General features: G+C 41.4%; 1 protein-coding gene and 1 long non-coding RNA gene across 9 annotated transcripts in view; one reads left to right on the top strand and one right to left on the bottom strand.

Annotated features, from left to right (window-relative positions):
* Positions 1 to 23,242, top strand: part of AP2A2 (adaptor related protein complex 2 subunit alpha 2) — a 62,639-nt gene extending 39,397 nt beyond the window's left edge. For 2 of the 7 annotated variants that reach the window (XM_083476560.1, XM_083476559.1), the window contains exons 9-23: positions 1,542 to 1,710; positions 3,362 to 3,499; positions 4,108 to 4,290; positions 6,834 to 6,931; positions 7,519 to 7,750; positions 8,143 to 8,316; positions 9,557 to 9,720; positions 11,464 to 11,544; positions 13,086 to 13,168; positions 13,391 to 13,480; positions 15,277 to 15,400; positions 15,639 to 15,755; positions 17,163 to 17,232; positions 18,527 to 18,661; positions 20,765 to 23,242. In XM_083476560.1, the coding sequence (XP_083332686.1) occupies positions 1,542 to 1,710; positions 3,362 to 3,499; positions 4,108 to 4,290; positions 6,834 to 6,931; positions 7,519 to 7,750; positions 8,143 to 8,316; positions 9,557 to 9,720; positions 11,464 to 11,544; positions 13,086 to 13,168; positions 13,391 to 13,480; positions 15,277 to 15,400; positions 15,639 to 15,755; positions 17,163 to 17,232; positions 18,527 to 18,661; positions 20,765 to 20,842 (1,936 nt within the window). In that variant the 3' untranslated portion in view covers positions 20,843 to 23,242. Of the gene's footprint in view, positions 1 to 1,541; positions 1,711 to 3,361; positions 3,500 to 4,107; positions 4,291 to 6,833; positions 6,932 to 7,518; positions 7,751 to 8,142; positions 8,317 to 9,556; positions 9,721 to 11,463; positions 11,545 to 13,085; positions 13,169 to 13,390; positions 13,481 to 15,276; positions 15,401 to 15,638; positions 15,756 to 17,162; positions 17,233 to 18,526; positions 19,156 to 19,223 lie in introns of all 7 variants that reach the window. The other 5 variants (XR_014519440.1, XR_014519442.1, XM_083476561.1 and 2 more) reach the window with 3 other exon arrangements.
* On the bottom strand, positions 9,879 to 18,589 carry LOC310695729. Of its 2 annotated transcripts, XR_014520222.1 has the most exons (3): positions 18,465 to 18,589; positions 17,317 to 17,435; positions 9,879 to 10,045 (listed from the first exon to the last, which is right to left on the bottom strand). It is a non-coding gene; the product is annotated as an uncharacterized lncRNA (long non-coding RNA). The 2 variants fall into 2 exon arrangements; XR_014520223.1 differs by having other exon boundaries at positions 17,317 to 18,519.
* Positions 23,243 to 23,927: the final 685 nt, after the last annotated feature.

Genomic DNA, 23,927 nt, shown 5'->3' with positions numbered 1-23,927 from the left:
GACTCAGTCAATGTCCCATGCATTTCCTAACAGTGGATTGTGTAGTACATGCACATTGGGGTGGAAGGAGAGACTTCACCCCCTGAATAATCCCATCCTCCATCCAAATTGTCCAGTTTTGGAGCTCTACTGGGATAAAATGACTTCTATTGGCCTTTGTTTACCTGATGCCTTCCAGATGTTTTGGCCTACAACTCCCATCAACCCCAGCCAATATGAGTTATAGCCCAAAGCATCTGGAGGGTGCCAAGGAGGTGAAGGTTGACTTGAGAAGTTTTCAGGGGTAGTGTTTGATACTATCCTCCTATCCTCCCTCTGCCCTGCCACGTATTAAGGATGCACAAGCACCTGATTCCACACGCAAGTCTCCCACACTCTCCTGCCTTTGCTCCTGTGTTGAACAACATGGGAATAAGGAGTTGGGCTACACCAAGTAGCCTAATCCCTGACATTGGGTGTGTCCCCCTCCCCCCAATGTCTGCACAGCTCCTCTGAGGTCAGGGGAGTCAAGGGTTCCAGATTCCGTGAAAGCCTTTGTGCATACAGTTCTATGTACATGGGCCCCCTCCCTGCAGATGTTTGGGCTGTAAGTTCAGACATTGGGGGAGGTGTGTACATTGGATGTGACAACAAGCAGACAATCTGAAGATGAATTCAGTGATGTACGTTGCATTCCTTCCTTCCCACATGAAGTGCGCACCATACTGTGTCTTACCTCCTTTAAAAATGAAAAAACCACCTTTTTTAAAAAGAAAAAAAAATAATAGCCATGTTTCATTTTAGTCTCCTTCACTTGAGAGCATGTAAATCTTTGAAATTGGCTAAGAATATATATATATATATATATATATATATAAAATTTACTTAAACCTCCTTGCTGCCACTGGAATAGCACAACTGAGAACATTGTTTTATAATCTGCTACAAGCATTTGTTTTATATTTTTGGCTAAAATCTATGGTATGCACTATGCAGCCTATTCCCCCTTGCAGACTGTAACTTGTATAGTTTGGCTTTATTCCTCTGTTAATGGGGAGAGGTTGCTTGCTATGCTGCTGTAGGTAACATACGATGGGAGACGGGCTGAGTTACTACTTCAACCAAAGGCTGAAATCCCTCGATGCAGGATGGCTCTCTTCCAGTCACAGTATTCTTGGCCCCTCCCACATCGTTGCATCAATTACACATTTCAGGAGCCGTGTGAGAGGTCACTATGCCTTCCCTCTATTATAAGAACTGTACCTGAGGCCAGCATTGTGTTATCAGGACACGGCAGGATCCCAGACTCTGCAAAGCTCCTGATAAGCTTCCAGCTTTTAAAATAGAATCTTAATTACCTAAAATAGAATTTTAATTACTTCCTGCAATATGTAGCTGTGCTGCTACTAACCCTCCAAAAGGTATTAGCTGCAGTTTTGAAGCTCCTGTAGTGAAGGTACCTCTTGGTACCTAACTCTTATTAATGTTTTCCTCGATGCACTTTCCAATGCTGTCTTTTCTTTTCTTTTTTTTACCTTTTCCACACACTCTCTTCTGCCTAGTGAGCCAAACCTGCTTGTCCGTGCCTGTAATCAGTTAGGCCAGTTCTTGCAGCACCGGGAAACTAATCTTCGGTACCTAGCACTGGAAAGCATGTGCACGCTTGCAAGCTCTGAGTTTTCACACGAGGCCGTGAAAACGCACATAGAAACAGTTATCAATGCACTGAAGGTAACTATTGGATCTGTGTATTAACCTGAAATTTGGACTTGATTTTTTAAAAAACAAAGCAAAACCAAACCATGTATCTGTGTGGGCTTGCTGCTTTGAATTCCAAGAGCAGCAAGAGTTTTATTCATGCAATAAAAAGGATGTGGAGTGGTCTCTTCATTGGAAGCTCTTTAAAACATAATGAACGGTAAAGAGAGGCTTCACATCCATCAGTGGGCATGTGCTTGAACTGCAGCCTGAATCACGTGCCACTGTCTTGGGATTTAACATGTTGAACAAGGGAGTGTTGGTTAGAAGGACAGAGGGCAATTGAGGGGAATGACAATGCCTCTGAGGATGCTGAAGGTGAGGAGGATACCAGAGAAAAGCACCTAGCTGAAGAGAAAGAACCAATTAAGGTTTCTACTGAAGGATGCTTAATTTTCTTTCTCTGTTTTCCTCCCAAATGACTGACTATCGCCATGCAGCTAGAGCTGGAATTTGCTTTAACCTCTTGCCCTTGCCACTAAAATTAATGTACAGCAACCCTGGGAGGGGACCACCGTCCCACAGGGAAGAGACCCAATACAGTAGTTGGTGGGTCTCACCACTAGCCACTACCTCCTGTATCTGGATCCTTGTCCTTTTCTGACCCGTTCCTTCCTGCAGTTCATGGTGCCCTTGGATGCATCAACGTCACCACAGTCTAGTTCTTAATACTTTCTAGTCGAAGTATAAAGCAGGGGCCACCAATCTCTTTTGGGGTCTATGATATCATTTAGATTTTTGAGCAAGTGCTGTGGATGCCACCCACGCTGCTCACTTATTGTTTCTGTCTCCCAGATTAGCTCCTCCCCATGAGTAAGAAAGTGTCCGTGCGTGTATTTTTTTTTTGCTTTTCCAAGGGATCTGGGTAAAAGTTGGGTCCTGTAGAATTCATCTGAACCATAAAAAGCATATAGAACTGGAAGAGGAAGTAGAGTAGAGTGTCAACACTTCTACCTTCTTCCCTTAGATCTCAGCACCCACCTTCTGACAAATATGTGACAAGCCATTCTCTCCACTTCATGACCAATGGGGCTCAGAGGCTTTGTGGACACCAGGGAGAGACCCCGGAGGGACCCTAGATAGAGCTACTACTAGCCATTGCCCCAGGGGTGGAGAACATGTAGCCTTCCGTATGTTGCTGAACTAAAAACTCCCATGAGACCCAGCCAGCATTTGAGAGACCTCAAGTCCCCCAACTCTGCGTTACTGCTACTTTTCTTGCATAGTTGGTTGGCCCCCTACTGAGGAGTCTTGTATGGTTGCAGCCGGGGGTGGGGTGGGGTGAATGTCTTGGTGTCATTCATTACATGGTTATCCTTCCCTTGATCCACGACTCTTAATTAGTAATATTTAATAAATAATCATTCCACTTAAAATTGTTTTCCTGGCTTTGACCCCAACTGGGATGAAGCCAAGTATCTTGTTTCCTGTTATAAATGCTGTTTAGGATTATTGACTTCGAAACAAATGCCGCCTGGTACTGATTCTAGGTGCAATTCAGGCGCTAGTATGTGTAGCGTGGGCACTGCGATAGTCTGCTTAAAAATTTGGACACGTCTTAATTGTTGTTTCCCAAAATCTCTCCCTTTGTGTTGATCTTTTATCATTGTGATGTCCTTTGCAGACAGAGAGGGATGTAAGTGTGCGACAAAGAGCGGTGGACCTCCTGTATGCCATGTGTGACCGAAGCAACGCCCAGCAAATTGTAGCTGAAATGCTGAATTACCTGGAAACGGCTGATTATTCTATTAGAGAAGAAATTGTAAGTAGTAGTAGTAGTAGTAGTAGTAGTAGTAATAATAATAATAATAATAAATCTGAGCTGTCTTCACAGTTGAGTGCTGCTATAAATTTAGAGCTGCAAGATGACATCAACTTTTGCAAAGCTAAACATAGCATCTGACAATTTCAGTGTGACTACTATGTACAAATGCTAATTCCAGTATCTGGTCACCTCTGTGCTGACTTCTAGAGGAGTAGCCATAATAAATTTATTTTAAGGTGCCAGAGGTGACAATCTTTTGGTTGCTGTTTAAAGTAGATGGCAGAATTTCTTGCATTGGGTTTATTAAACTGTATATGATCAGTCTAATCACAGTAAAATGTGCTTTGCGTTTACTTCAGTTGATCCTAAAATATATTGTCTCTGGATCACCCTTTTACATTTGTTTAAGGTATTAATCTATATTGGATACGTTGTACTAAGGAGGGTATTTATAGTAACTAGTTTGGATGAACTGAGAGATGTAGGAACAGTGCTGTGTTTAGTTTTCCTTTATTTATTTTTTAATGGATAGGTGTTAAATGCTGTAGAAATTCATTGTTTGAATGAAGTTGCTTCATAAGTTGGTGTTGTGTATGTTTGCTCAGGTGCTGAAGGTTGCGATTTTAGCTGAGAAATATGCAGTGGACTACACTTGGTATGTGGACACCATCTTGAATTTGATTCGAATTGCTGGAGACTATGTCAGTGAAGAGGTGTGGTACAGAGTCATCCAGATTGTAATTAACAGAGATGATGTGCAAGGGTATGCAGCAAAGACAGTCTTTGAGGTAAGACATAATTATTGTTTGGAAGCCTTTTTCTTCCAGCATCTCACTGTAAACTAGTAATGAAAGCCAAGTGGTAAGGAATAATTCTGGTCCAGGTGGATGTTTGACTTCTTTCATCATTCCTCTTTGCTGGCATTTTCTGCTTATGCTCTTTTCTTACTTGCTTCTGACACTTCTGCGGCTCTGTAACTTTGCCTTGTCCCTTCCCTTAATTTCATTTTTAGCAATAGACCCACAGGGTATGACTTTTTCATTGTACTAATGGTGTATTACTTACATGGAGAAATCCTTGTCTCAATGAAAATAAACATGAAGGTAGACTAAAGTTTGAATTGGGAAATGTTTTTGAGGCACTGTGAGGGGGGAGAGAATTGTTCCATGTGAAAATTTGTGTAAACTTCACTCCTTAGTGGATGAGGCAGCGGTTGCCTAGAATGAGGAAGAATGAATGATGGATGATGATGCCAAGGGGCCAATAAACTTTGATAAACTGTCTTGTGAATGCCACAGATAATTACACAATTATTACTGCCTGCACTTCCCTGCATTTTATTTCTGTTAACTACTCTCTTTCTCTTTATTCTTCTTTTCTCTCTCTCATATATGCCTCTCAGGATAACACTTAATGCATCTGATGAAGGGGTCTGCAGCCCACAAAAGCCTATATGCCTTAATAATTTTGCTAGTTTTTTAAAGGTGGCACAAGACTCTTCGTTATTTGTAATGCTCGTGCTTTCTCTACATTGCCCAAAGATGCTTACATTGAAATAGTTTTATTAAAAATGAAATTTAGAAAGACTGGAATATTCCAGTTCTGAATCTAAGAAATTATCATTGGCTAGCGATGCAAATAACTTTTCTATAAACACCTCATTAGTTTGAAGTAGCACTTGGCCAAAGTGTTGTAGTTATAACTGTTAGGGTGGATGGTTAATAACTGGTGCTGTCTTCCTACTGAGTTGAAGTGACCTTTGCACTTGGGTGACTGCTGTCACTTAGGCATGCTGTATCCAGGTTGGCTAATAATCCTTTTAGGCTCTGGGTACCTGGCCCTCTTTCCCTGTTATGAGCCACTGCTGTCAAGAGTGCATTATCATATGCACCCCAGTGCCACCGCCCCTCTCAAAGGCCAGGTTGGCACTTTCTTTCTTCTTGTCAAGATTAACTAGCTGTCTTGCACGAGTTGTGTACTTGGAACTGATCCTCGCTCTGCAGGCTTCTGATAAGACCCCTCTGTTTTGAGCAGCTTTCTGCACAAATTGCACTACTCCCTGACCCAATGAGATAAACCTGCCTTGCTGCTAAGAGCTAATCTTCCATCTGTTCCTCTAATCTGTTGTGTTGTGATAGCACAAGCAAAAAATGTTTTGAGCGTGAAAAAGTTATTTGCCATTCTTATTTCTCTTAAGTTAGCCTTATAGTGGTGGCTTTGGAGGAGAGAAGAACTTGGCCATGCCAGGAAAATAATAATAATAATAATAATAATAATAATAATAATAATAATAATAATAATAAAGCAGCATTATATCCTGCTTTGCTGTGATTTGGTTGTTTCAAAAGTTTCTCTGAGAGCTTTGACTGACCAGTACCTAACAAACACTTTTAAAGGATTTATGTATTATGCTAACTTTTGGAAACTTTTTTAAAAAATGGGATTTTTCTCTTCCCACCTCCCCTTGCAAATATCTCCTTTTGGGTCTGTTTCTTTTATTTCTCTCTCTTAAAATATATTACTATTTTTAATTAAAGCTGTTAACTCCTTTTGTGATTTCTGGTCAAAAAGTAGGATATACATCTAAGAACGACAACTTTTCCAATACATTGGGCAGGAGTAAAAAGGAGGGCAACTAGTAAACAGATTTTCCTCATTCCATTGTGTTTGTACTGCTTGTACAGATACAGGAAGCTAGCAGTCCATACCACAGAATGGAACAGAACGTTCCTCCTAGAGCGGCAGAAGTTACTTTCATGTTTAAAGTGTTGTTGCAGAGTGCAGGGGAGAGGGAGGACTGTAAACTCTTCTCTCCAGTTCAAGCATATCTTCCCCACATACAGCACAATATCCTCCAAATAATGCCAGCCGTTTAGTATCGGTTTGGAAGAGACCAGTAGGTTATTGGATTCAGACTCATAACTTCTTGCTACCCTGCTCTCCATGTGTGAGTCCAGTTTGCCCCTTCACCTGTGCTATATGCACAATGCTGGACCAATACTCAAATGAAAACCAAGCTGCATGCCAAGGGATCCCAGACCTTCAGTCACTAGCCAATCCTAGATTATAAGGAAACTCCTTCCAACCCAGTGGAGATCAGGCAGGCCTCATGTCTCTCAGCTGGTAATCTTGCTCTAATCAATATCATGTTTCTAGTTGTGACACTCACTGATGCCCTGGAGAAAAGGGAGAAACCCTATGTAGACACTACTGTGAGGCAACCAAATATTTTTTTTTAAAAAATCCTGAATCTTCATCAGCGCTAATGTTTTAGGTGCATGCATTTACTGAGTCTAGCAACTTTATGATGGGCTTCAAATGTCTTCAACAGGCGCTTCAAGCACCAGCCTGCCATGAGAACCTGGTAAAAGTAGGTGGCTACATCTTGGGAGAGTTTGGAAATCTGATTGCTGGGGATCCAAGATCTAGGTAAAAACACTCTCTTGAACCTGGGGGTGGCAACAAGGAATTAATAACTGTGGCATAATAACTATGCAGCCAATTTTAAAACGGTCTATCTGCAATAATAATTTGTGATCTTTCTGTCATCTATGCCAGCATACTCACTTGCCCAGTATGTCTCCAGAGCTTTTGGCTCTGCCCCTCCTATGTTCCTCTCCTCCCAGGGTGGAGTGGGGGGCCCTTGAGTCAGGAGTCGCTGATACCCCATTTTTGTCTGACATGGCCCATGGAGAATTTATTAGGATAGCACTCAGTGTCTGCAGAAGGACATGTGGCTGTGAGGAGAGAATGCCATCCTTTTTGTTTAAAGTAACAATTCTGTAAACTAGTGGAGGAATAGGATTCCGAGATCATGGCAAGAGAAATTTCATTACTTAAGTACAGTGGTACATTGGTTCTCAAATTTAATGCGTTCTGGGAGTCTGTTCGACTCTCGAAACGTTTGAAAACCAAGGCATGGCTTCTGATTGGCTGCAAATCATTGTCAACTCGCAGTTTTAATGGTGACTTGGTTCTTGTTCCTTTTTCCTCTCTTTTCCTCCCCTCCACCCCAGCCCTTTGATCCAGTTCAACCTACTGCACTCAAAGTTCCACCTATGCAGCGTTCCAACCAGAGCGCTGCTTCTGTCTACGTACATAAAATTTGTGAATTTATTTCCTGAGATAAAAACAACTATTCAGGATGTGCTGCGCAGTGATAGCCAACTGAAAAATGCTGATGTTGAGCTGCAGCAAAGAGCTGTTGAGTACTTGAGACTCAGTACAATTGCAAGTACTGACATCTTGGTATGTATTCACATGGACGTGAAGTTAATTCTTGGCAGCTGTGTCCAGAAATATTGCCCCCCCCCTTTTTTACACCAGCCATAATTGTGATTGGTGGGGTTTTTTTTTGGTGGGGTGAAGGGCGTTGTTAATTGATTGTAGCAAATGGGATAATGTAACATACACCATGTGGGGGTTATACTTTAAGACAGAGGTTGGGAAACGTGATCCTCCATGTTGGACTCCTACCAGCCCAGCCAACATGGCCAGTGATCAAGATTGATGGGAATTATAGACTAGTGACAACAGGAGGGTTAGAGATTCTCCATGCCTCCCTTAAGAAACCACAGTGTTTTTCCTACCTCTTCCAAGTATACATGCTCTGGTCTCTTATGGCTTGTTTTCCCTATAAGGCAACGGTGCTGGAAGAAATGCCCCCATTTCCAGAGAGGGAGTCCTCCATTCTGGCTAAGCTCAAGAAGAAAAAGGGCCCCAACACAGTTACTGACTTGGAAGAGACAAAGAAAGAGAGGAACTCTGATGTGAATGGGAGCACAGAAGCTACTCTTGTAAATGCCAGCACTGTGGTAGGTTGGTTTCAGCAGTGTAACATACCAGTTCTTGAAGCCAGGTTGATTATAAGGGAAATGGAATGTCTGCATATAACACTAGTGGAGAGGTCTCCTTCCAGACCTTAACTATACTGGTACCCTGGCAACAAGGAAAGGCCAATTTGGATACGCTTCAAAATCCAAATTAATTTGCTTTATGAATGGCTGGGTTAGATATTTTCTCAGTCGTTTTTCTATACATTTTGGTCATGCCATGCCACTGGGCCAGTTTCTTGTATTGAGATCTAAACCCCAGAACAACTTGGGTCAGGGTTACCTTGCGACTGTCTGGGCCCGTATATCTTAGCTCAATCACTGAGATCATCCGAAAGATCACAGTTAGTTGTGCCTTGTGTTTCGGAAGCCCTATGGGCTTTAACTAGAAGTCAGGCAGGCTTCCAGTCCCAAGCTGTGGAATATTCTTCCAGCAGAAATACAACAGGTAGTCTCACTGCTAACCTCCAGGTGTCTCTTGAAAACTTCTTTGTGTTGACAGGCCTGTTCTGTGGTTTAAGCTTTTCAGATGAGTGGGCCATTTTTATCATCATTTTGTATTTTTTTTAAATGGTATTATATATATATATTTATAAACCTTGTTGTACACTACCCTGAGATTATATATAAGAGGGTGGTCTATAAATATTTTTATAAATATCAATATTATACGTACACAGACAGGTGGGTCTTATTCCCAGTCTAACAATGTGTCCATGTTGATTTAATGGAGTGACACTGGGCTATTCTTGATGAGGTGGCTTTCAGTCATGGGTACTCCTGTTAATCTCTCTGGGACTAAAAATCAAAATGTAAGAAGCCTGTGAGTTTACTCCTGAGAGGAAAAGTATACTGAGAATCCAGGAGTGGGTTGCAAGAGACACAGCAACATGCCAGGCTTCCTCTTCTTATGACTTTTCCTCCTCAGCAAGTTCCTTTCCCTTTTAGATCTTATACCTGTGATAACTGCTTGTCTGCTCACGTTTTCATTCCGTGTTACTGTTCAAATTGATTTGCTCTCTCCTTTTCTGATAATGTTAAATGCTTTGTGGGTCAAGGAACGGGATGTTATTGCGAAATCAAATTAATGTGATGAACGACACAGTTTTATTAATGAAAGAACTTCACGTTGGCTGGGGAAAGTGAGCTGGGGCCTTGGCCCCGTTTGTATCTTATCAGCAGACATGCTTTAATCACAGAACTTTCCTGTTGTCTCTTACAGTCTACTCCATCTCCTTCAGCAGACCTTTTAGGACTTGGCACAGCCCCCACGACAAACTCTGTTCCAGCCCCAGCATCTAGTGGCAGTTTGTTGGTAGATGTGTTTTCGGACACCTCTGCGGCTCCCGCATCTCTAGCTCCAGGTTCTGAAGATAACTTTGCAAGGTACATAATAAATCTAAGCATCATAGGAGTGGTGGGAAGCAATTGTTCGCCCTTTCTCTTTCCCAGCTACTACCAGGTTCCCTTCTTGCATGTTTCACTGAGAGAGCAACAAAGATTGGCAAGTCATCTTAACTCATGTATGACACTATTTGTCTTGCTAGGATTGGCCACACTTTTTTATTTTGGGGGAAGACATCTTATTCATCACATAGTAGTCTGGGCACTGGATGTCACTTTCTTGTAAATCTTAAATATCTCTTCCATATAACTGGAAAGCATTTTTCTCTCTGTGGCTGAATTCTCTTGATTGTAGAATTGGATAGGGCTGCAAACAAATAAAATTTCATGGAGGGCCAGACCTGGCCCACCAGCCACAAGTTGATCACCCTTCCTTTAGGGTAAGTGCATGCATGGCAATGAGAAAAATCATAATGGTATTAATTAAATATCTGATTAATAGTAATAAATAATAATAAAAGGATGAATACAATCAAAATATTTTGATGTGGGGACAGCAGTATTTTGCTCTAGTTTGGTAGTTTCTCCTGTTGCATGTGTGAACCCCCCCCCTTTTAAAAACACACCAAACTAATGACATTCCTTCTCTGTCCGTTAAATCAAGTACTGGTAGCTTTATGAAACATCACTGGTCAGGTCTCTTGATTCAGCAAGTGCCCACTTGCAGTTTTGCACTTGCCAGCACCTTCACATAAAGTTCTTAGTGCAATCCTGCAGTGTTGCAGCCTGAGTTTGGGAGTTGTCTTTATTTATTTTAAACATTTAAACCATTGTCTTAAAAGGCAGTGTAGAAAAACTTGAAAATGCTTGAAGACAAATGCCAAGCTCTATCCATAACTCAGAAGAGTGCTGCAAAGTTGCAACGTAGTGGACAACCTTGAGCAAAGCCATTTCAAGAACTGGGGTATTTGATAAGAGTACATAAATACCATCAAGGGGGGAAATTCTCTCAAATTGTTACTTGAGTTTCTTTGTGCTCAATAATTCAGGATTGTGTGTGCAAGCAAATTTTAGATTTAGTCTATCTATAGATCGGAATCCCAACATTGCTTGAATGGACTTCCACTTCTGCATCAGGACTTAACCTTCCCATTCACATGACTAGCATAGCCCTGTTCCGCTTGTGCCCAAACACTGTTGGTTACAACCCACTGAGTCTTTCTTATAAGCTATTGAAAATGCTGCTCTTATGCTGCAGCCCTGTACCCACTTACCTGGGAGTAACAGCCATTAATAATAATAATAATTTTATTTTTTATGCCCCGCCCATCTGGCTGGGCTTCCCCAGCTACTCAGAGCAGCTCACAGCATATATCATAACATACTAAAACATCAGGCATTAAAAACTTCCCTAAACACGTCTGCCTTCAGATGTCTTCTAAAAGTCGGATAGTTGTTTATTTCCTTGACATCTGATGGGAGGGCGTTGACAGGGTGGGCGCCACTACCAATAAGGCCCTCTGCCTGGTTCCCTGTAACATCACTTCTCGCAGTGAGGGAACCAGCAGAAGGCCCTTGGAGCTGGACCTCAGTGTCTGGGCTGAACGATGGGATTTCTTTTTCACTAAGTAGGTCTAAGATAGTGCTGTTAATGGAGTTGGGAGGAGGGATTTTTCCTCCTTTCTAAGTTTTCCTTTCCTTACTAACTAACCTCTTCCTTTCTGTGTGCTGCCTCTTCTCTTCTTTTCTCTTCTCTTTTCGTCTCTTTCTGCTGCTTCACTTTAGTCCTGACCTATCTTCAAATGAGCAGGTGGTTTCTGAGGAACCAGCTGATGCTGTGCATGATGCTGATGAGCTTTTTCACACGTAAGCAATACTAAATCCTTGCAGGACTGGGCAACTAGTACAACTTTTTACTTTTTTTTTTAAAGCACATCATTTCAAATGATTTTACTTGTTGCTGCTTGTTCTGGCCTGAGTATGATCTGCCTTGGAGCAGGCGTGATCAAAATGTGCATGTGAATCGTAATAGGGAGAACAATCTTTTTATCTTCCTATCCAGTTTTTTTAATGTAATCCAGGAAGGTAACTGAAAAGTAGCAAGCTTTTTTAGAGTGTAAGAAAGGCAATAGAATTGCTTGTAATGGAAGCTGGCATCAATTGCTTTGGAACTCGGTAATTATAGATCAAATGTTTTCAAAGTTTACATGTTGCCTAATTGCAAAAGCTGTGGGCTGGTTCTACTTGATATTGTAGTCAAGTGGTGAACATGCAGGTATGAGGGAGTCCTCACACAACTATCTCTTTAAATGCAATGCAGCATTGTCATTTCACACATCCTGCATCTGGAGGCTGAGTGACACACACACACACACACACACACACACACAAACACACGTATTTGTGAATCGGCCCTATGATACTCTCTGGCAGTCAACATGCAGCATATTCTGGGATAGAGCTCTGCAGTGTTGATGAGTATTCAAAGGAATCAAATATCGAGGCTTTGGCTCTTACAGTGTGCTAGAATGTCTAGTCTTTCCTTCAGGAAAAATAGTGAAGTAAGAACCAAGACTGTGCCTGGGTCCTAAACTCTTACTAAACTAAAGTAACGCAAATGCTGTTATTTGTTGTGCATTTTGTAAAGCAGTTTGCAAGGTCTGCACACTCATAGCATTCCTGTGAGCTAGGCTGTCGATCCTATTTTACAGAAGAAATACTGAGGCTGCATGTTTTGTCCAAGGTCACTTAGTAGATCTCCAGACCATAGCTAGTTTGTACTGTTTCTCCCACTGGTCTAACCCACATAATTTACTTAATACCTAATACAATCCTTTGCCTTGGGCAACCACAATTTGGCAACCATCATAATCTAAAGCTCTTCATAATGCATTGCTGTCTGTCTTCTGATTCATTGCGTTGGTAAGTAATTGATGTTTGAAGCCTGAGCTAATTAGTCTTAGCTGGGAGAGAAAACACCATGCCTACCCCAACTTGGCAATAGTTAATACTTAGAATGGCACCAAGCAAGTGATATGCCATTTTAATGTTTCTAAGATGCCCTAGGGGATATTGTCATGTCTTTCAAACTTCAGTCTTTTGCTCCTACCAGTTGCCCAGTCCTCAGAGCATGGATGTTGTGGCTCCTTAACCCTTCCCCCCAATGTTTCTGTGATTGGGGCAGCTTGGAATAGTTGAGGAATAAAGCAAATTTTGCAAGGACTATTTGACTTACAGCTTACTTCTTGATTTTGATTCTATCTTGGTTCTTGCTTCTTCTTGACTTCTTCTAATATTCCTGGGTGCACAGATGTCTGTCTGCATCCTTTCTATCTAAAGCAGTTGGTAACAACATGTGATTTATCTAAAACACAATTCCTATATTGTGCCTGCTTCTCTCTTTCTAGGTTTGTTTGCAAAAATAATGGAGTCTTATTTGAGAATCAGTTGCTACAGATTGGTTTGAAATCTGAATTTCGGCAGAACTTGGGTAAGAACAACACAGGTTATGATAAACTGCATTCTACAGTATTACCTTAGGTCCTATTTTTGTAAGAAGTGTCATGTTTGGGCCCCTAATGAAATATTGCTGGGCCTTTGTAAGAATGTAAGAAAAGCCCTGCATATTATAATTAATTCCTTTTCAAGCTTAAGTAGGCTTGGGTAGTGGTTTAAATAAAACATTCATAAGTGTTGCCTTGTTTCTTTGCAGGTCGGATGTTCATATTTTATGGGAACAAGACTTCAACACAATTTTTGAATTTTACTCCAGCGCTAATCTGTTCAGATGAACTCCAGGCTAATATCCTTTTGTCACCTGATATCTCTAACAAGAGAAATAAATATTGTTCTTGAGTGCAGGAATCAGACTGTATGCTGCAGGGACTGCAGTTTAGTAGGAAGAATTGGAGAACACTGGGCAGAAGTGTTCATTGCATTTCTTGGGGGACCACAATATAGGGAAAGGTGATTTAAGGATAATCATGTCAGGAAGGTAGACTGGTTCTGTGTTTGACCTAGAAAAGAAAATCCCTTCTCTTTAGAGTGGTACCTTGGGTTACAAACACTTCGGGCTACAGACTCCGCTAACCCTGTAGTAGTACCTCGGGTTAACAACTTTACCTCAGGATGAGAACAGAAATCGTGTGGCGGCAGTGGGAGGCCCCATTAGCAAAAGTGGTACCTCAGGTTAACGGTTTCAGGTTAAGAACAGACCTCTGGAACGAATTAAGTTCGTAACCAGAGGTACCACTGTACTAGGCATTATGCAGGCAGAGTTCCTTGGTTTTAAATTATTTGTTTAAATGACAATGTTTATGGAGCCTGTGGCTGCCCCTCTAGTGTCAAGGGATCCCCCAAAATGTTCTGTCTCTCAAATGTTGTCACGTTACTCTTGAAGATAGCTGTCATGCAAACCTGACTTTTTTTTAGATTCTAAAATACCTGTATGTTATGATTATTATTATGAATGCAATTTAATATGCATTTTGGGAAAAATATTAAATAGGTGCTGCAGGGGATCGTGAGCACCATGGGGAGTTCAGGAGATAGAGATAATGTTTCCTATCCGCTGCTGTGATTCTGGCAAAATGCACCCCGCAAACTGTTGTTTGTGTCAGGAGGCTTCCCTCTTGATGCAAAGAGCAGGGTATGTGAGTAGGTGCATGCCTGATTTTTCAATTTGAAGAAGAGGTTAAAGAGAGACACCAAAGCTGCTTTCAAATATCTGAAGGGCTGTTGCACCAAAGATGGAGCAGGCTCGCTTTCTGCTGTTCTGGAGAGCCAGTCTAGAACCAATGATTGGAAATGGCAGGGAAGCAGATTTTGGCTAAACCATTTAAAGAGAAACTTCCTAATGCCAAGAACTATATACAGTGGTGCCTCGCAAGGCGAAATTAATTCGTTCCGCAAGTTTTTTTGTCTAGCGAATTTTTCGTCTTGCGAAGCACAGTGTCGGAAAAGTTTTGGAAAAGCTTCAAAAATCACCAAAAACCTCAAAAAAGGCTACCACGCCGCGTTCTATGAGTTGCTCCTCGAAGTCAAGTTGCAACTGTATTAACGGTATTAAGAAAAAGGAAACAAACTTGCAAGACGTTTTCGTCTTGCGAAGCAAGCCCATAGGGAAATTCGTCTTGCAAAGCAGCTCAAAAACCGCAAAACCCTTTCGTCTAGCGAGTTTTTCGTCTTGCAAGGCATTCGTCTTGCGGGGCACCACTGTATTCAACAGTGCAGAAGGCTTCCCTGGGAGGTGATGGGATCTCCTCCTCTGGAGCTGTTTAAACAATGGCTTAATGGTCATCTGTCTGGGTCCTGAGATGCTGTGGTTGCATCCTGGAAGGAGCAGGGGGTTGGGCTTAGATGACTCCCAAGTCCCTTTCTACTCCACGAACCTATGAAAATGCACCCCTGCCACCCCCTGCAGTCCTGGTGCTGCTTAGGCTCCCTTGCGGCTGTTATTTATTTGCATCCCCCCCCCCATGCACTTAAATCACATTCTTGTAATCAATGTCTCATGTTTTAGTTTGGGTATTTGTGACTTTATGGCAGCACTTTCCCAATATTAAGTTAGCCAAATAGCCTGTTTCCTTAACCTGCCACGCCTGAATTTGCAGACGAAACCAGTTGATCCCACTGTGGAGGGAGGTGCTCAGGTGCAGCAGATAGTAAACATTGAGTGCATATCGGACTTCATGGAAGCACCAGCCCTAAATATTCAGTTCAGGTACAACTCTTAATTTGGGTCTATATGTGTTGGGTTTAAGTAAGGACTGCTTTCTAAACAAATGAAACCGAACGATTAGGGCGGGGAACCACATTTTGGGGTGGAGTTTTAATTCAACAGACACCTGTGTCTATATGCTTTGAAGACTATTTTTTTAAAAAAACAAAACCTGTGGCAACTGTTTCCTAATGCTCAAGGGTCCTCAAAGATTTAAATTGTTGCTGTTTGCATGTTTCAGATATGGAGGAACGTTGCAAAACATTTCTGTGAAGCTTCCCATCACACTGAGCAAATTTTTCCAGCCTACAGAAATGGCCGCTCAAGACTTCTTCCAGAGGTGGAAGCAGCTAAGCAGGTAAGGTGGTTCAGATCCTGCACAGCCATTAATGGCACATGCTGTGTTGCTTTAGTGTGGTGGTGCCTACCCATTAACGTCAGCCCTTCCAGTGGTGTATGAAGGTGTAAATTATTTCATCAGTCAAGCTGATGTAGAAGAACATTGACCTCCTTTGTACTAACATCTCTGCAGGATTGTACTGGAGAAGGACAAGTCCTGCATTTTTCCACAGCTAGCTGTGCATAATACATTTCTTTTATTTAATTTTTTTTAACCCTACTGTTCTTCATAAATAAATCCAAAGCAACTTATAAAATTACTAAACATTAATAAAAGCATTTCCAGAATCCCTAAAAAAATAGTATATAGATCAAGATGAGCTTTTAAATCAGAGAGAGAGAGAGAAACATTAAATGAAATCAAAAGTTCAGCAAAGTAACATGCCTGAAGCTTATAAGGATGAGAGTTCCATGATCTGGGTGCTGCAGTAGAAAAGTATCCCAACCAACTGTGCTCCAGAAAATGTTGGAACATATAACAGGACCTCCAGTGTTGAATTCAGCAGGTGATCAGGATCATATGGGAGGAGGCAGACCTTCAGATATCCTGTTCCCAAACAGTTTAGGGCTGAGGTGGTGGGTGGGGGTTGTGGTCCTCTAGATGTTGTTGGACTCCCAGTTTCCTTTGGTCCACCCAGAATGGCCAGTAGTCAGGAATGGCAGGAGTCTACAACATCTGGAGGGCCACAGCTTCCTCATCAATGGTTTAGGGCTTTATAGGCAAGAACCAGCAGCCTGAATTGTGCTTGGGAAAACACTGGGAGCCGCTGCAACAAAACTGGAGTGAGGTGATCAGTAAAGTAGACTCCAGAAACCATTTTGCACCAGTTTAAATTTCCAAAAGGGTTTCAGAGGACACTGTATGCAGAGCGTGTTCCAGTTATCCAGTTTGGGTGTCACCAGGGCATATGTGTCAATTACCAGATCTGCTGAATGTTCCTGTCAGTAATTGATAATGATCCATATCTTTCCCTCTTCCCAATCCCCTAGGGTAATTTTGCAGTGTTTTAAAAACTGGTCCTGCATGATAAGTTTACATGTAAATTTAACATTTTAGTTGATTTTTAAAAAGTGGTCAGCCTACCTGAATTGTGGGTGGGTTGTTGGGTGGAAGGAGGGAAGGAGGCAAAACAGACTGCTGAATCAATATTTGGTTCATTGGCTGAATGATGTCCTTTTTGTGAAGGCAGGAGGAAGCTGATGTAACCCTGCAGCGAAAAACTGCTTCAAGCCTCAATTTTTATAGGTTCAGTTTTAACCACCCCTAATTTGCTGGTTCTATATGAAATGCTGCCTAACTCTCTCATGTTTGTACGGTAAAACCAAAGCAAATGTTAACTACTTTAACCTTGGTGTTACTTTGCAGCCCTCAACAGGAAGTGCAGAACATCTTTAAAGCAAACCATCCAATGGATACCGAAATTACAAAGGCAAAGGTGGGTAGCAGGTGGCTGTTATCCTCCTCCTCCTCCTCCTCCTCCTCCTCCGGCTATCACTCATAGCCGAGTAAGATTACTCACCATCACAAGGTGATGATCCCACGATTGAGATCGTTATCACCATTGCTACTTGGGCATTTATAACCTGCACACTTCATTGCTGTTGCTCCCAGGGTGCTTTGCCAGAAAATAAAAATCATCTACAATAAAATAAAATGTGTCAAGCAATGTTAAAACAAAAATGTAAATGCATGTAAAAACACACACACTGCAGTAGAATCAAACCCAGTTTAAATTGTATTTTTTAAAGTTCTGGGCAAATAAGAATAAAAAAGCTCTTTTCCTCGCCCCTCCAAAGGACATGAGCTTTGACTTCGGGATATCATTCCATGGACAACTGTGAGCCTTTTCTCTGAGTACTGCTCATTTCTGACAAAAGAGAATCTGGAGAAGCATACAGGAAATTTTATCTACATACAAGCCCACTTACACACACAACTGAGGTATGGATATTTGCAGTGGAGATGCCTATGTGCAGTTGGGGTGCTAAGTTCTGGGGAAGGTTCTGCACATAGAGACCTGCACATAATAAATAGGCTTTCTTCCTGCAGGTATCTATGCCTAATGTGAGAAAATCATGTGGTAGGGGGAAGTACATGAAATGTAAACTGCCAAATGTTACCAGTTCCTTTCAGAGCACAAAGGCTTGTTTGTGCCTAGACCAGGCTTCCTCAACCTTGGCCCTCCAGATGTTTTGAGACTACAATTCCCATCATCCCTGACCACTGGTCCTACTAGCTAGGGATCATGGGAGTTGTAGGCTGAAAAAACATCTGGAGGGCTGAGGTTGAGGAAGCCTGGTCTAGACTTTGTAGGGTGGTTCTTCCAGATGTCTGTCTATTGTCTGCTTTTTGTAGGTAGAAGCTTCATGAGTTGTAGCCAGCAATCAAAGCAGCTGAGTTATTGAAACTTAAATAACCCATTCTGAAAGCATGCAAGGAGTCTAATACAAGGCATTTTGGGGAAAATCTAGTGCAAGAACCACTGCTCCACAGATATGCTCCCACTAAAATTGGAGACATTCCTGCAAGAATGTATCTGTGGAGCCCCAGTTCAGAGTCTGGTTGTGAGGGGCTGCATGGAGGTTGTTGACCACCATTTGACCTGCTGTGTGTTCAGCATGTTGACCAAGCGCATCTTTTGTAAGGCCCCTTTCCTTCCTTTCTCACCACCTGCTCTTTCTTTTTCATGGTCTCTGGTTCAAATCCCCTTTTTGGCTTTCCTTTGGCAGATTATTGGCTTTGGCACAGCTTTACTGGAAGAAGTAGATCCCAATCCTGCTAACTTTGTCGGAGCCGGCATAATCCACACAAAATCATTCCAGATTGGATGTTTGATGCGTCTTGAACCCAACCTGCAGGCACAGGTAATGGCTTCTTGTTTACTTGCTGAATGTTTTGAAAGTGTGGAAGAGCAAAACGGAAGAGATTTTTTTAAATATACCACATAGTTTTACTATGCCCACTTCTGTGACTCTAGCATGCATCAGCCAATATTATGTCTGAGGTTGTTTTCTAGGAACAATCAGCTAAGACAGAGTGAAATATCTTGTGGCTGTTCTATGGTTCCAGCAGCTGTGCAATTATTCTGCTTCCTCAGTTAACATAAGACATAATGCATTCTTTTGGGACCCTGCTTTGGAAATAATACCTGCCAGACAAGTGGTAAAAACTGCTTTGCTGTGACTAGTTTGCCTGTGTGCAGTGCCACATGCAAGTCTACACCTCTGCTGAATTAGACTGGAACATTCTAGAACATGGGTAGGCAAACTAAGGCCTGGGGGCCAGATCCAGCCCAATCACCTTCTCAATCCGGCCCGTGGATGGTTCGGGAATCAGTGTGTTCTTACATGAGTAGAATGTGTCCTTTTATTTAAAATGCATCTCTGGGTTATTTGTGGGGCCTGCCTGGTGTTTTTACATGAGTAGTATGTGTGCTTTTATTTAAAATGCATCTCTGGGTTATTTGTGGGCCATAGGAATTTGTTCATCCCCCCCCCCCGTATAGTCTGGCCCCCCACAAGGTCTGAGGGTCAGTGGACCGGCCCCCTGCTGAAAAAGTTTGCTGACCCCTGCTCTAGAGCTCTAAAAGTAAAGGGCCTTAGAGCACATGCCTTATAGGCAGAAGATGCCTGGTTCAGTTGCTGGCATCTCCAGGTAGTGGAACACTTGTCAGAAATCCTGGTGAGTGGTTGCTAGTCAGTGTAGGCAGTACTGAGCTAGTTAGACCAATGATCTGTTTATGAGGCAGCTTCCCATGTCACCATGTTTCTCAGGTTCACTTGCCTCAAGGGGTAGGATGAGCACCCTTCTGCCAGCTTCTCTCAGTAGCAGCATCTAGTGGGACGTTCTCTGTATGCTCATACATCTTTAGCACTTTCTTCTTGCCTTTACGTAGGGAGCTTATTTCCTTGTGTGATACCTTTGTGGAAGTTGTTTCTTATCCCCCCCCCCTTTTATGCTTATGTGCAGCCCAAAGTATACTTCATTTTCATTCTAAAGGATAACTGGATTATTTTAAAATGCTGTTGTACTAAAACGTACAGCACTGCTTCTCCAAAAAGCTCTACTTTTTTCATGGTTGTTGTCGTCTTCTTTGGCGATCACTCGTAGCCAAGTAAGATTGTCTTCCATAAACACGGTTTTAACAATGAGTCCGTGACTCTTATGTCATTTTGTGAGCGGTGGGAAATGAGCCAAGTGGTAACGATGCACCAGTTTATACTTGCAGCGGAAGATTTTGGAGACACACCAGCTAGGAAGCCAGACAAAATTTTTTATTGTCTGTCCATCTCTCTTAAACAAGGAAACTCCTTAATTCCACACAGATACATCTCAGTCCACTGCCACCTGGTGACTAAACTATGTAATGACACTATTGGTGTTTATACCCCACCCTCCAGCCTAAAAAAGTTCCCAGAGAGCTTACAAAGGTTAGTCATGGAACAGTCTTTGTTCTAAGGCTTGCAATACCAAATACATGATACAGAAGAGGGGGGAGAGGGTAGAAGGGGCAATAGGCAAATTCTGGCACTGGTTCTTAGCTACATCTTTGGTTATCTCTCAGTGAGTGAAACACCTTCATCAGGTGTGAGTGCAATATTACTGGATGTTGCATTCATGGGATCAGCCCTCTAGGGCACCAAAATATCCTGGCATCTCATTTGGGCCTCGCTGTAAAGTAAGGCTTTGTGGGGTGGGGGGAGGTCCTAGATGACACCCCTGCTGAGACGCCAAGGAGAGCCCCGTTTGCCCAGCCAGCCTGTGGTCCAAAACTTTCTTTAGAAAGTTGATGAGGAAAAGGCCACAAATAGGACATAAATAATTAAATGTTGCAAAGATTTTGTGTTTTTAAATGTACACCACCAGCCACTGTTCACTTCCATTCAGATCTTACCTGTATAAATGTGTTGGGGGTGGCGTTTTTTGGGGGGCAGCCACTGAAAAGTTGTTCTTTTGTTCTTTTCCAGATGTACAGATTAACACTACGGACAAGTAAAGAAACGGTGTCCCGAAGGTTATGTGAATTACTTTCGGAACAGTTCTGAGCCATAATGTGCAACCCCTTCTGATTCTCCATTTCTGCCATTGTCCATGTCCTGCTCCAAAAATGTTTTGTACACCAGTGTCTGCAAAAATAATTGCCACCCCATTCACATCCCTGCCTTAAAGGACCTGTCCCTTTTTATGTGAAACAAATGATATGTGCAACATAAAATTACTTAAATGTGAAAAATAATAAAATGACTCTTAGATTTTTGGTGCAAAGAAGCTGGGAGGTCTTGTATGTGTGTGGGAGGTCTTGTGTGTCTCAATTCAACTGTGCTTCATATATTTTTGGCAGGAGTTGTTTTATTAAAATTCACTTCAGGTATGGTTAATCCCAACTAAATGAAACAGTTTCGCTGGAAATGCCACTGTAAATTGCTAGAGGCATGCTAGAAGAAGAAGAAAAAAGTATGAAAGAGAAGTTGGTGTTCAGAGAGGGCTAGATTCTATTCCTGCTCTATTGAATGTTACCCCATGTCCTTTTTAAAGGATCTAGATACATCTGAAGATGGCTGTAAGTATTTGCTTTGTAAAGAACATTTGGAGGCATAAGCACATATTCTGATTCATATTTTAATACCCTCAAATGACTTCCTTTAAATCCCAGCCCTCCACTTTTCTCCAAGTTCTGAACTACCAAAGAGTTATCGTCATGATAAATGCTTAAGTAAGAAAACCACATTGGGTTCTTGGGTACAACATGATGTTGTTGTTTTTTCCAAAGTTCTGGTTGATCATCTAAACATCAGTACACTTTGACTTTAAATTAGGAAATCACTTGAAGTATTCTTTTACCTAAGACTTTCCAAGCAACCCAAGTCATTGGTATTCCTGCCCCCCCCCCGCACTTTCCAGTTTAACAAAAAAAAAGAAGTATTTTTTTCCCCATTTAACATCTTCTGAATCATAGGGATAGCCACTAGCTCTAATCAGGGAGAGTTTAGCCTATTCAGATTTGAAATACACTGGGTTTCTGCAAGTATGATGGGTAGGAAGCTTATTGCTTTGAAATGCTTGTCATGTCACCAGAACACTTTTGGTCTAGAACTTGACAGTCCTGTTTTCAAAAAGTGTAGTAATGGCACCTGTAGTTTGGTAAGATCTATGCATTTGTGGAACATGCTGTGGAACTGGCATCTTCTTTGACAGAAGTAGAATGATTGTTAAACTGACTACTGTTACACACCTCTGAAGAGCTCCTTAAGAAGTAATTTATGACTACAATTATATACGAAGGCAATGCAAAAATTAAAAAAGTAAAATAAGCTACAATGTTGTTTGATTACAAGTGACAGTTGCTGCTTGAGTTATGAGGCGTTTTAACAAACAACAACGTGGCTTATTCTGTCCCAGTGTCTGGAATTAACTTATAAAAACTGAAAATCCACTTTCCTTCTTAATGTGGCTATTGGATCAGAATCGTATTGACCAACTTCTCCAATCAAATTTGATGAGTTATGTTGAAGCACGTTGTATGGAACTACCTGGTGTGTAACCTGGTAAAATAATAAAACAATAACTCTTACATTCTCCTATCACTGGGGAAATTTTTAGTTGTCATTATGGCAGGCCCATTGCATTACTGTGATTACACTACTGTAAATGATATTAAGCATTCAGAGGTGTTCTGAAGTGTGTCTTATCGCAGATGCTGGGAAGAACGGCCATCTCATTTTTAACATAGATCCGTCCCACTGGAAGCATAGTTTGTCTCCTTTTTAATTCCACCTTAATACACTGTTTTTGTGTACTGTTCACTTGTATAATTTTTGCAAATAAATGTGGTTTTATCCACAAAGGGTGATATTTAACTAAATTATACTCAGGGTAGGCCATGTGAAATTAATGGACTTCTTAGATAAGTCCATTGACTTCAGTGGATTTTCTCAGAGTATGACTAACATTGGATATCATTCATAGAGAAAAAGGACTCTAAATATAGGTGGCTCAATGACCAACTGTATATATGAGTAATCAAACTTTATGCAAGACTTCACCTATGATATGAGCCATATAGGCATTGTTTTGAAGAAAACTTTTTTTTTAAAAAAAGTTTCTCTTTATTGGGATAAATGACCTTGATTTACCAAAGTTGTGTGTCCTCCTCCATCTCAAGCAGAAGTTAACAGTTTCTGTGGCTAAAGCAGTATTAGTAATTAAGGTACAGTATTTGTTTTGTTGACATGTGAAAATACCTAAACAGGAAGACAAAATATTGTGCACTTTTAGGCCTACACTCCAATATGTAATGTGTAGTCATCTCACTTGTAAAAAAAAAATAAAAATCACAAGCTTATATGGTGGGCTTTGATTATTATGACTGTAAAAAAATTGAAAATATAAAAAAACTAATCATGTTATCTTTAATGGAAAAAAATAAATGGCTAGAAGAGTAAAAATTCCTTTCCTTTTTTCATTCCCAGAGCATGACTTCTTTTCCTACCTAGTAGGACTAACAAATGTGAAAAAAATTTATTTTATAGTCAGCGTTCAGAATTACGATTTAGATAAATACAAAACATCACCACCTACTGTGCAGAGGAAACAAAAGCCTGATTGCATAGGACAAAGACTTTGGCCCTGATTTATTTATTGCAACTCTCCAGTCCTCTTGACCATTGAAGCAGAGTACTTTTGAGTATTTCCCAGCCAGCAAACTCATAACTCAGCGCCTTCCAGCTAAATATGCGATTTATTATTATTTTATCACTCATTTCCCCCCAAGCTATTCCCTTTTTATTTTATGTTTTCTTCTCCTGGCCTTAGGGATCTGCTTAGAGTGAGGTTGGATGAAGACATTAGCCTCTTGGGCTCCCTGCATTAGTGTTTCCTGGCTCACATTTTCTCTGATCTAATGACAGAAATGAAGCTCACATGGATGTGTACTTCACCTACTTCTAGTAGTGTTAAGAGGTGGGGGCAGGGCACATGCAAGTCTCAGGACCACTCCTTGGCTTGTCAGAAGTAGAACTGCAGGATATGTAATGTAATGAATGAGTAGATGTTAGGCTTTAGTGGAGCACCTCTGCTATAATAAAAATAAATAAATAATAGTGTCCCATGGCAAAATGAGAGCATCCAAAA

This window comes from Podarcis liolepis (assembly GCF_965112155.1).
Source record: "Podarcis liolepis genome assembly, chromosome: 1".
In the NCBI taxonomy this organism is placed as follows: Eukaryota; Metazoa; Chordata; class Lepidosauria; order Squamata; family Lacertidae; genus Podarcis; species Podarcis liolepis.
Note: the sequence above shows the minus strand (reverse complement) of the source record. Positions and strands in the feature narration are given on the sequence as shown.